This window comes from Austrofundulus limnaeus, unplaced genomic scaffold (assembly GCF_001266775.1).
Source record: "Austrofundulus limnaeus strain Quisiro unplaced genomic scaffold, Austrofundulus_limnaeus-1.0 Scaffold111, whole genome shotgun sequence".
Classification (NCBI taxonomy): domain Eukaryota; kingdom Metazoa; phylum Chordata; class Actinopteri; order Cyprinodontiformes; family Rivulidae; genus Austrofundulus; species Austrofundulus limnaeus.
In genome coordinates, this window is record NW_013952513.1 from 1512663 (window position 1) to 1527831 (window position 15169).

The 15169-nt window shown below is 36.2% G+C and overlaps 1 protein-coding gene across 1 annotated transcript in view; it reads right to left on the reverse strand.

The window, feature by feature from the left end:
* Positions 1-15169, reverse strand: part of agbl4 (AGBL carboxypeptidase 4) — a gene marked incomplete in the record, with an annotated part of 369850 nt that overhangs the window by 332244 nt on the left and 22437 nt on the right. Inside the window, 1 exon segment of the mRNA XM_014014225.1 lies at positions 9157-9281. Within this exon segment, the coding sequence (XP_013869679.1) occupies positions 9157-9281 (125 nt within the window).

A 15169-nucleotide genomic window follows, 5' to 3' on the forward strand; every position in this document is an offset into this window, starting at 1 on the left:
AAACTGAACTGTGTTCTATGAAACTAGTTGATTGTCAAACTGTAGTCCTGGTGAGATTAAAGAGCTGCTACAGTTCGTAGTATAATGCAGGTGAACATCATATAAGTGTGATTGAGTACACATTATTGCACCACAGCAGAAACATTTATTTTGTTGTTGATGAATGTGAAGAGGCAGGTTTTGATAGGTGAATGCAAAATACAAAAATATTGCATGGTAGTGCTGCATCTTTGTCTAATTTTTTATATGTACAAAAATTGGGCCGGTCTTGGCCATTAAACTCCCGGGCTGAAAAATTTCCCCACTCCGCCCCTGGCCTACTGATGACTATCTTGATGGGTGAAAACACTGTCACATATGCAGGTATTCACATACTAGCAAAACATGGCAAAAACCATATGCTTCATAACATATTACACATAAACTAAAACTGGGTTTCAGCATGTTCAAAGCTTTTATATCGCAATAAATGTAGCTGAATTTAAACCTAGAATGACTGTATTTGTCTTGTCCCTTCAAAATGATCAAAGATAGCTGTAGGAGTACAGATACATATTAATGTTTAAATTGTGTTTTTGAAGGTCTTTGAAAACTGTGAGCAAAAAACCTCCACGTGTTTCTACATGCCTTATAAAATGACAGTTTTGTTTCTAAACATACCCTTAATCTCTTCACTTTCCATTTAAAGTGTATTAAGCTAAAAATAAATGATGAATTTTGATAAAGAACCTCATGTCAGCAGAGATAACCCAGGAAAAATTCATTTTTGCTATCAGGTAGACAATTTGAAAATTCATTTAGTGCTGTTGTCATATCCTTTTGTTCATGTCATTACAATGTGATCTAGGGAGCATCAGCTTTAACATTTAGGAAGCATGTCTTAATAGGTCATTCAAGGTCATCCACAATACCCTGTACTTCAAAGCTACTCACAAAAATATGGCACACAAAATGATTTCCTTAACTCTCTTCTAGGGTCCGTAACTACGGCTGTAAAGTTTCTTAGTCCATGTGATGTGTGTTTGAAGTGAATGTATCCATTTGACAGTGAAATTCTTCTTTTTAAAACTTTAAAGAGAAAAAGCTTAGAAATCAACTTCTAAAAAAATAAGACCACCGCATGCAACGGATACATGCCTATCTACCTAGTGCCATATGCTACAGAGACGGCACGGAAAGCAAAAGCAGTTCAAAAGACAAAACAAAAAAAGGAGGGTTGAAAAGATAAGAAATCCAATTGACAAGAACACCAATGAGTTGTGTTTACAAAATCCTCCACCAGGAAGCCTCAATGTGGTCCTGCTATAAGCAGCTGCCACCAACCAGCTGTCTGCCGTGCATGTCCACAGCCACGCTATGCCAGCAATGATTAGTCAATGTTCCGCCAAGGGTGCTCACTGGAGACTTGTCTATGCTCTTCTGTAACTGCTAGAGGACATCACAACTCAGACATCAAGGCAGAGGGACGCAAAGAGAGCAGAAGAAGGAAACTATGAAGAGAGGCAAAATAGACTTACAGTATATGAGGTAGGAGGTCTGTAAACTTGAGACAGGGTGGAGCAGCAGAAAAGTTTCGAGGTAGCGTCTCATTGGGCTACAAGTGTTTTAACTGCACAAGAGCTCTCCTTATTTACAGTCGGCTCAAACCGCAATTTAATTTTCAAGGATTTCATTCTTTTGAAAATAAATAGATCCCAGTCTGACTAACTGTTAGATTGACTTTAAAAAAAATACTTCACCCTGATTCCTCAATCTGAGATTGCTCTAAACTGCTGCCTACTGCAAATAAGGTGTCGACAACTTACAACTTCCAGAAAGAACATTTGCAAATCACTTCTGATTGAGCAAAGAATATAATGGCATGGCTTCATGAGTTAACTCAGTAAACTGACCAAAGTCTTTTCAAACATGTACAATAGATGTACAACATCTATTGTACATGTACAATAGATGTTGTACATCTATTGTACATGTATGTACAATAGATGTTGTACATCTATTGTACATGTATGTACATGTATTGTACAACATGTACAAGTTCTCAGAAGTCTTTTCATTCAGATGTAGTCTTCCCAGTCAATAAACAATTTTACCTGAATCACATCCACAACCACAGCAACACAGACTAGTGACGAGGCTGTGTTGCTTGTGGATAGTAATAGACTAGTCTAGCACCATCTGGTGCTACTACACACTCTAGTTTATTTACTACAAACTAGGGCTGCAAACGATTATTTTAATAATCGATTAATCTGTCAAATTTTTTCGATTAATCGATTAATCAGCCAAATCATTAAAACACTTAATTACATGACTATGAGTAGATATAAATTTATTTCATTCCTGTATAAATCAGGGATGCAAGTTATTGATTAATTAATTAATCTGAAGTTGATTTATCTTTTAGATTGACTAACAATTAACTGATGAGCAGCCATTTTCTTAAAAAACTGAGTTTTCTCTTGAATCCAGAGGGTCTTTTCATAACATTAAGGATTTTGTTTTATAATCTCCTGAATTAAAAAAACAGAAGCACATAATACATATTTTAACAATTTATTTTGCCAGTTGTTTTAAATACTGACTGAAAAAAAGTGTATTTCTCCTACATAAAACATAACAGAAATTTAATAGGTTGCTGAATGAGGAAAGTAGATTAAAAGAATTAAATATGATTCTTAGATGTAAAACAGAAGTACATAATACATATTTTAACAATTTATTTTACCAGCTGTATTAAATACTGACTGAAAAAATGTGTATTTCTCCTACATAAAACATAACAGAAATTTAATAGGTTGCTGAATGACGAAAATAGATTAAAATAATAAAATACGATTTTTAGATATAACAAATTAATAATAGTTTTACAATTAGAATTTATTTACATTTAACATTTATTTTTTTTCTCTAATTCTTTACGTTTTGTTTCATTGTTGTTGGTTCTGTTTGACTAAAACATTGTTTGACCCTAGGGCTGCCACAAACNAAATATGATTCTTAGATGTAAAACTGTTATTAATTTATTATAATTACAAATCATTTACATTTAACACTTGTAATTTTTCTCTAATTCTTTACTTTTTTCTTCCTTGTTGTTGGTTCTGTCTGACTAAAACATTGTTCGACCCAGTAGGCGGTTCTGAAGCAACTCCATCCCTCCCTCCTACCCTCTCCCCAACTGAGGCAGACCTGCTGCTCGCATCATTTATTTTTTAAATTTATTTTTAATTTATTTATTTGTATTCCTTCGTCCTAATGGAGGGTTTTCATACTTTTGGCCCGAGAGGAGGAAACAAATGGTGGGTTTAGGTGCCCCCCACCCCTGCACGCATTTGCTACTTGCGACGCGGCTCGCATCAAATCAGACCGTCTTTTAAAAAAATTAAGTGTGGCATATACTTCTTATCCTATATTTGGGTCTACTTGGCCTAACAACACAATTTAAAAACTGTTTTAAAGTTCGAAGTCTCTACTTTTCACTCAAGAGTCTCAGAGAGGGCAGATCTTTACAGGTTTTTTTCTTCCTAAACTTTATTTAGCTCAGCCAGAATTGACAACGCTCTGCGGGTGACGTGAACGGCTCCGGGACATGGTGAGGGATGCATAAACCGTGGGAAACAACGAATCAATAATGAAATTCGTTGCCAACGTTTTTAATAGGTGATTTTTATCGATTTTATCAATTCGTTGTTGCAGCCCTACTACAAACAAGGTGATATCAACTGTTTGATTCAAATATCTTTAATGTGAAAATTCAAAATGCTGCTTCAGATTTATTTCACTAGTGAATGAAAACATGACTACTGTTCTTATTCTATCAATCCCTTATATAACAATTTGTGTAAAGAAAAATGTGTCGATTGACATCATCAAGACATAAACCAAAATGTGTCTACAAACTTTTATGCTTTTTGTTTGTTTGTTTTTTGTCTATATGAGCACTGTCAGTAAAATATGAGGCTGGTTTGAAGATTCTGTATGACACATAGGCTATTCTCCTTCAGTTCATTCTTTTTCCTCTTATTATGGAGAGTAACTGCTCTTCACTAAGCCTGCTCCGAACAGTGAGGCTTACAAATCACTCCTGCAGTGGTTCGAGGAGTTGAAGGCACTTGGTGCAAGGTTTTACTGCTTGTCTTCTATGAATGGCTCCCTGAAGGCTCCTATGATAATAGCTCACAGTCGTGCCCTTCACGGAGTCTGACAACAAGCGCACCCCTAAAGCAGAATGGAAAGGCATGTCAACTTTCTCAATGGGATGTCATATCAACTCACCCACTGTTTCTGATCATAGCATGGGCAGGCAAAGCAGGGAGAAAACAGTGGTGCATAAAACCTCTGTTTTTGCACTTAACACAAACTTTTTTCATATGTTTAATTTTACTGACTGTGCAATTTTAAATTAAAGTAAATAACATAAGTATTTTCTCTCTAAAGACATTTTTACAGTTTTGAATGATGGGATAAGTGAAGTCATCCATCACTCCTATAGCACATCTTATCACTGTTGTGCTGTTCACATGCATGAGGACAGCAGGACAGTAGTGACAGAGTGGAGGTAAGACAAGAATCAGCTCTGAGCTGCTTCTTGTTTGCTCTGGTGATAGTCAAACTAACATGAGGTCAGCCAGGAATCCCAAAGGACTATGATGTTTAAAGATGACATTATGATCTGCGATGAGAATGGAGAACAGGTGGAAGAGAACTTGGAGAGGTGGAGGTATGCACTTGAAATACGTGGAATGACAGTTAGCTGTAGCAAGACAGAGTTCACGTGTGAACGAGAGGGAGGCAAGTGTAGGGTTGGGCATTGTTTGAATTTTAACGTTTCCACTTCCTCATTTTGATTCTGGTTCCCAACAATTGCTGAATCTGATTCTTTTCTTTTAAAATGGGGTGAAAAAAGTTTACATGGTTTAAATGAAGTAGATGCAAAAATTGCCCATCTATCCAAGTTTTACAACTCAGCCAAAAAGTATCTTTGATCTTGGTTTGAGATTGATATACTAGGCAAGAGCAGAATGTGATCGATTATTAAGTTTAATATCCTGGAATTTTTTCCTCATTTCAAGAAGTCTTACCATGTGCAATTGTCTTACTTCAGACTTCTTAAAATAAGGAAACATTTAGTGTGACGACCCCTGAAGATGGAGCAGTCAAAAAAAGAAGGATGATGTAATAAATAGTGATGAGTCAAAAATAGCAAGCCCTCTAATATCACATTTGAATGGATTTTGATACAGTTCTTACTGCTGTCTTCAAAACAGAAAAACGTTAATCAAGAAAATAGGCAGGGTATAAAAAAATCTAAAACATTAGTGAAGTAATCATTAGATTTTTTACTCCTGAAGTTAAATTAAATATGTACAAGATGTGTGATTTAAACGTATTAGCCAAAAATTGTGGGATTAATACCCTATTAAATAATAGTTAAAATAATATTTTTACAGACTATTTAATAAGAAAGAAATTAATGCTTATTAAGTGCATTTGGTGAATAAAAGTTCACTAAATAAAAAACAGTTTATTTAAAGTTGCACTATAACAAACTTAAGTCTCCTTGTCGAGTCAAACTTGGAAACAATATGTTTAAGCAATATACATATATGTAAATTAATTATTTTCCAGTAGAGAAGACACCAGAGCAGTCAAAACCTGAAGTGGTCAGTTTGTTCCCATCATTGCAACCTACTTAACTAAAATTAGTCTCAGCTTTTTTGAGGTAAGTGTGTGGTTCGATAAACAGAAAATAAGAAGGACATACATAAAAGAGACATCCAGCCAGCCAGCCATCCATCATAACCGATGCTTCGGTGAAGCCAATTTCCACAAAGCTGCTAAGCTGATTGAGGCAGACCAAATCTGTTTCACCAGCTTACATTCCTTCAAAATGGCCATCTCACTTCCAATATCACGGGCTTTTACTGTTCCCCATTCCCTTGGCTCAGGCTGAGAGTTAGCAAGGCTTAGCTGGATGAAACACTCCAACAGCCCAGTTCGTCCCTGAAACTCACTGATATCTCTATAGCACAGCCTCTCCCCAAATAATGTAGCTGCACTTAGTTGGTTTATTTACTCAACCTATTATTTTTGACTGTGGGAATTTACAGCTTTTTTTTGTTTCATATTAGAAAAATGTGTCTAATTCTGGGTAAAACCAAAGATTTCTGTGTATATAGATGATTCTAGATAGTAGCACACTATATTACAGTGTCTAAATAAACATTCTGTAAATATACCTTGAATTGCACAGGCAACACCTAAGTTCACCTTTACCTAAAGTAGATTAAAATGAAAGATCTTTTTCTTAAATAAGAGAATTGAAAACTTAACTGCTTTTAATCCAAGGAAGCTTGTTAGACTCTCAAAAAGAAGTGAACTGAAGTGTAATGAGGACAGTTGTTGCAGCTACGCCTGTTTTAGTCACCCCTGGGCGTGCTTTTGCAATAATGCTCAAATATATGATATAACTGTGTCCCTGTGTTGCTTTCTGTCTCTCTGTCATACACCTTTTCTGTCATTTTGCCACTACAGCAAATATCCTGTCAGTTCAGCCTGCAGCCTGACGGTGCTGGTCTATCTGGCCCTGGGATCGATTCGACTCCAAGCCGAGGCCTCCCATTCATCTCAGTGCCATAAAATGTGATTAGTGCTGACTACAGCACTGCAGGGAGATGGGCTGATAGGCCTGATAGCCTCAGATAGGCAGAGCACTCAGCAGAAAGGCAGCAGCAACAGAATATCGCAAAATCTTCCTAGTTGCTTTTTGTTATGTATTTTTTCTGCCACTTTCATTTAGAGTTTCCATTTTTTTGTTTTTGCAAATCTAGTTTGTGTTTCACCTCTCCATCTAATGATCCTCTCTGTATATGTGGTCATTTTGGACTTTCATCCTTTTCTCTCTCATTTATCAACTCTTATCAAATGTTGCTATCCTGCTAAAAATAGATAACATCTAAGTCTGTATTTTTCCTACATCATGATGTTTAAATACTGGAAACCAAAATGTATAACTAAGGTTTGCGACTACATCTAAAGGGCCCTGTCATTTCCACCATGTGGAAAATGCAAAATTTCACAAATTTTGTTTATTTGGGTGAACTTTAAGGCATTTTGGCTGCTGCCGCTCCCTGTACCTGCCGTTAACGGGTAACGAGCACACAGGGTGAACTCTGAGCTCCCCTCCCAACACAGAGAGAGAGAGAAACAAGAAAAGTTATCTGCGACGTGCGCAAAAAAAAACAGGCTCGCTAAAACAGCAGCATCCTCCAAAAATATGAATCTTAGGGTAATGTTTGTGACAGAGCAATACCCCTCTGGTTATTTATTTATCTGGATATAAACTTTTCTGTAAGTTTTGTCAGCACATGATGGGCTGGAAGAATACAAGTGAATACCACTTCCTGTCTAAAAGAGTCACATCACAAGCACAGAAGCAGCGCTGAGTGAGACATGCTGCAAACTCATGGGGCCTCATGTATCAACGGTGCGTACGCAAAAAAGCCTTGCGTACGCCACTTTCCACGCTAAACTCCGGATGTATCAAAACTCAACTGAACGTGGAAATGTGCGCAGCCCCATGCCAACTCCAGGGCTGGCGTACGCACGTTTCTGTGGCTTTGGCTCCATTGGCGACACTTAGATGTGATTCTGAGAAACTGTTCATGATGTAAAAATGATTAATGTTCACACCAGACACACATGATTAACAATTATTACATCCACATGGACGCAGTTAAATAAAAGATGCGCAAAGATGTGCCATAAATACATTTAACAGGAACAGATTCAGCCTTACTGGAAGATATAATAAATAGTGTAACACGCAGAACATTTATTTATAAACAGATAGAATTTTCTAATGACGAGTGGCTCATCAGCCGTTTTGAGGAAAAATCATTTTTAGTTTGGCACTGCTGTGCTCTGGAAGCGTGACGCAGCGAGTAGCCACGTGTGCAACGCAGCGATTGAACTGGAGTTCCACAGGAGCTTTCCAGAGGGAGCTGACAGACCCATCGGGACTCAGTCCAGTCCACCCAAAGCTGAATCATGACCAACGGAATCGTCTCATCCACATGATTGTTAAGGCTGAGTTATGGTCGCGCTCTGGAGCGCGCACCCTCGCTGCCAGTGGAGGTGTTTCATACTTTGCATTTATGTTGTTGCAGATTTCTCCAAAATGACACYTGGAAGTACACTTTACAACTTGTGAAAATGCTTTAAGTAGGAGAGCAAAAGCTTGACAAACAGACTGCGCACAAAGGCTGCGGCACGCGCAGCGTTCGTGTGGACTCTCCAACATCACGTCACGTCATGAAAACTCTACTGAGACGCAGAGACTCGTTTCTTCATATCAGCTATGAAATAAACAAAGATCTATGCTCTACCAAACATTTAAGTTCCTCTGTGTTTACAGTAATGGTAATAAACTCATGCACATAGTGATAAGCCGGTTGCGCAACACAGCAGTTTGCGCACACACACACACTTTAATGTGAGATGTTTTACACAAAGAATGTTTTTTTCTTGGTAAATATTTTTAAATACCTTACAAAAGGAATTTAATGATTTACTGAACCTAGCTATTTGTTATTTTAGTGAAAGTTAATTAAAAGCCGTTTTTTTATTTCTGTGGCTATTTATTTGTTAAATTATTCTTCAGCCACTTTATAATTACACACTTTTTACATAAATAAATATGGTTAAATATGGCAAATGTGGAATTCAGGGGGGGAATGGAAAAGGTGGAAGTTAGAAAAATTAAAATGCGAAAACCATAATCTGGGAAAAAGTAAAAACAGATTTTATAGGACCATACACCTAAAAGCCAATCACATCCTCAGAGTTTGCCAGAAAATCACTCAGTTTCAGAAATATATATCGTATTGCTACAGTAGATTCTGATGTCATTCTAAATAATTTAGAACTTTTATTTTAAAATATGCATCCATTAGGTGCAACTTGGCATAAACAGCAGTGGTGTGATGCTACTCAATACATTTTTAAGCGCTAACATTACACCTCACTATACACTAAAAATGTCTGTTTGATGTAACGTTGGGAATGAATGAACAAGTAATTTATGATCGGTGTGAAACAGCCAGCGTTTCTTATGTAATCCATAATGACCAAATGAGATCACACGATCCTGACCTGTGTCTCCCGGATGTTCTCCACAGTGAAATTGAACCAGACTCTGAAGCGTGGGTTGCAGGTGTCGGGTCGGATGAAAAGGTCAAACTCAAAATCACTGATGTAGTCAACACGGCCCAGGTTCCCTGCAGACACAGTTAAGCAGCTTATATTAACATGTTGTCAGCCTGAAAACTTCAAAACAATGTGTCACCTTCATTTCCTCTGTATTCCTCACATTCTAGAAAGTCTACCATGAAATCACAAACTACTGAACTATTTTCATGCTTTTACTGGACTCAACTGTTTAGAATGTCTCAGATCGCTGAGCAGGAGCACACTTGTGACCCATCCCATCGAAACGAGAATTAAGTCTAAAAGTTGTATGTGGAGAAATAGGCAGGTATAGTGTTTTGATTAAAATGCTTGCAAAAAATTACATTTTGTCAAAATATAACAAATAAATGTGTTATCAATGTATCATTTCAATGAACTGTCTGAAATATTATCCTAAAACAATTTGAAGCATTTAGCAACCAAAAACCCCAATTTTGAGGAAAAACACCTTAAAATGTTGAGATTTTCCCTGTGAGCTATCAACGCTTTTGTTTCTTTCCAGATGGAAAATCTCAATATTCAAATACTATTTGAGGTTTCTTTTTTCAAATGACATAAAAATCCTCATTAAAATTACATAAAATTAGGATTTAGATCAAATATTAAATAATATATCTGGATCTACTAATGATATCAGGATGATCTAAGTATCAAAATGTAGCTTTTAAAGCCAGGAATCTGAAAATACGATTAAGTCATTTTGATCAAATTTGACTTAATCCTCATTTCGATGTGATGAGTCACATTTATTCTTTCTAAAATACATTTAAAATAAAAGAGATTATTTGTTGATGTCAAGTTTAAGTTGATACTTCATATTGCAAAATATAATATATAGGTACTATATACTATAGTAGACAGTTTTTATAAGTAAGAATAAGACTTAAAACAAAAAGTCTCCAACAAAAATTTGAACAAGCCATACAATACTATATCCTATTTATCAAACCAAAATGTAATTATTCCATATTGACAAACAACATGAACACTGAACCAATCTTTAATATCAGACTGGCATATCCTTAGTAGGTTGTGGATAAAGCCATTATTTTTCTGATATAGGCCTTGTTATTGCTTTCTAATTCTTAGGTGGATACACATGTAGTGAACACGATGAGATCTTCTGATATATGCACATAAAAACCACATGCTAGGCTTTTATTTGAGCTGCAAGAAAGAAACACAACATGGTGAGCCAGATTACTTTGTCACATTAAATACCGAACTGGTGTTTTTAGTTTAAACCAAGCAGCTGTTAGAGTGTTAGACTTGCAAGAAATCTAAGCAGACCACAAGGCACCATATCAGGGCATCAGGGTACTGTTGACCACCTGGTGGCAGGTAATACCAGACCAAGGGGAGCAATGCATCTGTATACATCTGATCACAACCAGATGTGCTATCAGACAGCAAATCCTTGAGTCAACTTGAAACATTAGACCAAAGTATTTAATGTTATGAAATGAGTGCTGAAAACCAAGAGATGACATGAAATTTTAACTTTATTTGCAATTTAGGATAATTGTCATTTTCTAATTTTTATTTTAATTACCAACACATATTTATATATTTATAGATATTTGTTAATATGTACACAAACATGTTTATATGTAATGCCTGTTCATAACTAGTTTCCATCATGGTCAGAGCCACAAGGAAACTTTGGAGGTATATCATTTGCAACATTCCTTTTAAGATTTCCTCTATACAAAATCAATTTGTGATTTTTGGTTAATAAGTAAGCAACTGTAAGTTTCAAAAATGTATTATTTGATAAATACCATTACAGTTTCTACATCATGCTATATTTTTTTCTGTAAGTTAAAGGAGACCAATTATGGTCCTAGAAATTTTTATGGTATGTCTGTGGGCTATCCAGACCATGTTCATTCAATTTAATGCACAAAATAATTCTCAGATAATAAAAGTTCCCATTTTCTAGTTCTGCCTGCTCTGACTTCCGTTCAGAAGAGCTTTTTATGTTAATGAGCTCTGTTGGTAACGCCCTCCAAAAATCTGTTGACATTAACTCCGCCCTCCAAAGCCAGCGTTTACGTTAGCATGGCTGATAATAGCAGAAGCTCCGTTGTACAACCATATGAGAGACCCAGAGGCAGAGTCGGTCGCAGCTTCTTTTTTTTTCCCTCTCCCTCCTCTGCTCTGTGCTCACTCTGCATGCTGTTACCAGAGCAGGGAGCAGCAGCAGTCAAAATACCTCAGAAACTCAAACAAATAGGCTTTAACAAGGCTATAATAAGCTAAACAATAGAGGTACATGAGAAAACGTGTTCATAACGAACGAAAATAAATGAATAATTAAATTGTGTCCATGCCAGTCTCAAACCCTGGTCAACTGCTCTCTGGGTCCAACACTCTACCCATTGCCCTATTGGAGGTTTGTTGTAAAATGAGCTGTGCATTGCACAACAACACCGTGAGAGCTTTTTATACTGAGGAGGTAGAGCCTCACCCGGGGGTTGCTAGGTAAGGGGCTGAACGCAGGTTCCGGTGGGTTGTCGTACAGCTTGTGACATCACAAAATGACGGAAGTATAAAACTTGTCGTTAATACACATTAAAAATACATTTACTTACAGTAAATATGCCCCTGGGTGCATTTTTTTGGTCCTAGGACTGTTTTTTTAAGAAGTACATACCCAAAGTTGAGTTAAAAAAAACTTTTAAAAGTGAATTTTGCATAATAGGTCCCCTTTAAACTCAAAAAAGAAAAGTACTTCAGGACATTACAAAATGAAGCTATAGAAGTAAAACTAGCTTAAAGGGGTGATATTATGTGTTTCTCAGGCGTATATTTAATTCCTATACCATAATAAATATCTATGTCACCTTTAGTTGATATTAAAATGGTGTTTTTATGTTTAAATAGAAAATAACCTTGTTTTCTCATCACTTTCTCTTCTAAATGCCTTGAAATTGGCCTCTGTCTCTTTAAGAACCACCTTCCGCTTCTGTCCCGCCCATTTCATTTTGAATCTGAAAAAGGCTTCATTGAGTGAGAAGTAGTGTTATGAGCTCAGCAGACAGTTTCAAGTTCAGTTTCACCCATTGTTCGCTTTGTTGCTGCTGAGAGCCTGTAGGAGTCATGGGCGGCGTGTGGTTGGTGGGGAGGTGTGCTCCGTGATGAGGAACCTCGGCTTGGAGACGAAGCCCAGAGGCGGAGATGGTCCCAAACGCTGGTTCTAGTCCCAACCGGTCGTTTTTGCTCCCCTGCCTGGCTGCCTCAAGACACTACAGGATTTCTCAAACATGCATGAATGAGTCAAAGTAAGAATCTGGGCATGTTTTTGATGAGACCATAACATTGTAACATGATATAAAACTCAAAAAAGTTGATTTTACATGATATAGCCCCTTTAAGAAAACAGTATTTGTATCTTTATGAATAAGATTAAAAGTCATTATTTTATCCATTATATTATCCTATTTCTCATTATTACACAGATCAAAATAAAAGGGTATAAAAGAAACCCCCAAATGCAGGAATGAATGGGCAATTTCTTCAGCTGTTTGAAAACAGTTCCAAACTGAAAGAAAAGCAAGTCAAAAGAATGAAACAGGTGAATGTGACCAAACTGCAGCTAAGCAAAGACAGAAAATAAACATATTTAAGTCTCTCTTTCTGACAGATACAACATTCAATAAATTATCTCTTCAAATTAAATAAACTAAAAAGCCAACACTGTAAAACAGTCTTATATTTGATCAATTTAAAAACATCCTTGAAAAAATATTCCTCTCTTTTATAAGTTTAATTAATATTATTTGACAATAAAAGCACAGTCACTCTGCGTGACCAGATTTTTACATGTGAAATTTCCTTATTTAATATTAGTTGCTGCTACAAATAAATATCTGACATCAAGTTAACAAATGTTCACTTTTTCTTCTTAAAAACTTATAAGATTGACTTTAAACAATATCTCTATGAATATTTAAAAAAGGATGAGCATTTTGACATGGCAGATAAAATCTAATTATTGACTTAAAATGCAGCAAAAACAGCAAACATGAAGGAATAAATCTTCTGGAGTACATCCTTTTCTACACATATAATTTGACAACAACATGATGTCAACTTCCCAAAGACACTGTGTTATTTTCTCACCATGAGTGAAATTATAAAAACATTACAATAATGTCGTAATAGTTGAAGATCCAAAGTGATTATAAATCTGTGCTAAGAAAGTTTTACTGTTGTATTTGCAATCAATAATGAACTGGCTGTAAAAGAAAATGTAAATGTCTGTCCATCTTTGTCATCTTGCAAATATTTACTCATAGCAGAACAACAAAATAAAATTAGTACAGGCTTGTAAAGTCAAGGCTTCAAGCTGCATGTTGTTAGTCATTACAGGAGTCAGTAGTGACAGCAAAAACACTGCTTTTATGTTTTTAAATGCATGATGTGCACACGCTAATGGAGTCTCCACAACCATAAAAAGATCTGGCATAAATTTTAAAGAGCCATTTTCAAGTTTCTCACTAATAAAACCATTCTCCTCTACCGTTACTTCTAACTTGATTGTACTTTAGTTTGACAAGTTTATTGACAAATAATAAAACCTTTCTTGACAATGTCAAATGCTTAAAAAAATGCTGCCCATGTAGTATGTGTACAGCAAACTTAGGAAAAGGGGTTAAATTAGCTCAAAACAGAGCTTTGTGTCTTCTCTAGCTTGTACTATAACACAGAATGCAATAGACAGTAGCCATGGGCGGCTGGGTTATTGAGCCTGAGGATGGAGGGTTCTGACGTGAGAGATGTCCTCAGCATCAAGGTTGGAATTACGTGTACACGTTCAGCCCACAGAGCAGCAGCCATATGACACGCCATTGATCCCCGTTTCAATTTTATGGTGGCTGACTCCAGATTCAAACACTTTGGTAGGCCTGTGGCGTGACCTTTTTAATCAATCCCGTGTTATTTAGTATTTAACTAACACCAACAAACTGATTATTTTTTAATGGCTGCGAAAAAAACATTAAATTATATAAAGCTATTTATTCATTCTAAATCTGTGCAGGACTTAAAAGACGGTCACAGTAAATCATACATTTCAGAAGATATATTGGTTATTCATTTATTTGCAGCACTTACAGACTGTGTTACGTGTGAATGATGAAAAACGCACAGAAGATGAAATAAGCAAATGAGATGTAGCTTCTAACATTTCAGATTACTTGCATAAATTCTCTTGAGTATCATCTTTCTAATTTTTTTTTCTTTGTTGCCGTCTTCACAGCTTATTCTGAATATCAATATATGTCCTTGAGGGAAAAGTATCCCAACATTTAAACTTTAACAAACTGGTTTTCAACAAATAGATTAGGCCTGATGCAACAACTCGTCAAAGCACAAGCACTAGTTATGAACAAAATTTTACATGACAGGCTCTCCTTGAGATAAACCTAAACATAATTCTTTGCATTTATCTGCACCTCCCCTCATCCCATCACACTGACAGGACCTATTAAGTAAAAACATTTGTATATTTTTTTTCCAGTCAGAATAATAACACATTTTCATAAATTATTAGTTGCTGTTAAAAATTTATATGAAACCTGCATCACTGCACAGGCTACTTAAGTATACAGCAGGTAAAATWAGTATTGAACACGTCACCATTTTTCTCAGTAAATATATTACTAGAGGTGCTAATGACATGAAATTTTCACCAGATGTCTGTAACAGCCCAAGTGATCCATACATACAAAGAAATCAAACCYTAAATGTCCAGAAATGAAGTTATTTGTAATAATGTGGAATGGCACAAGGGAAAAGTATTGAACACATGAAGAAAGGGAGGTGTAAAAAGGCATGGAAAGCCAAGATGCCAGCTGAACGCTCTCAGTAATTAGAAAGCAAGCCTGGCCCTTGTCAGTGCAAGTTAATATCA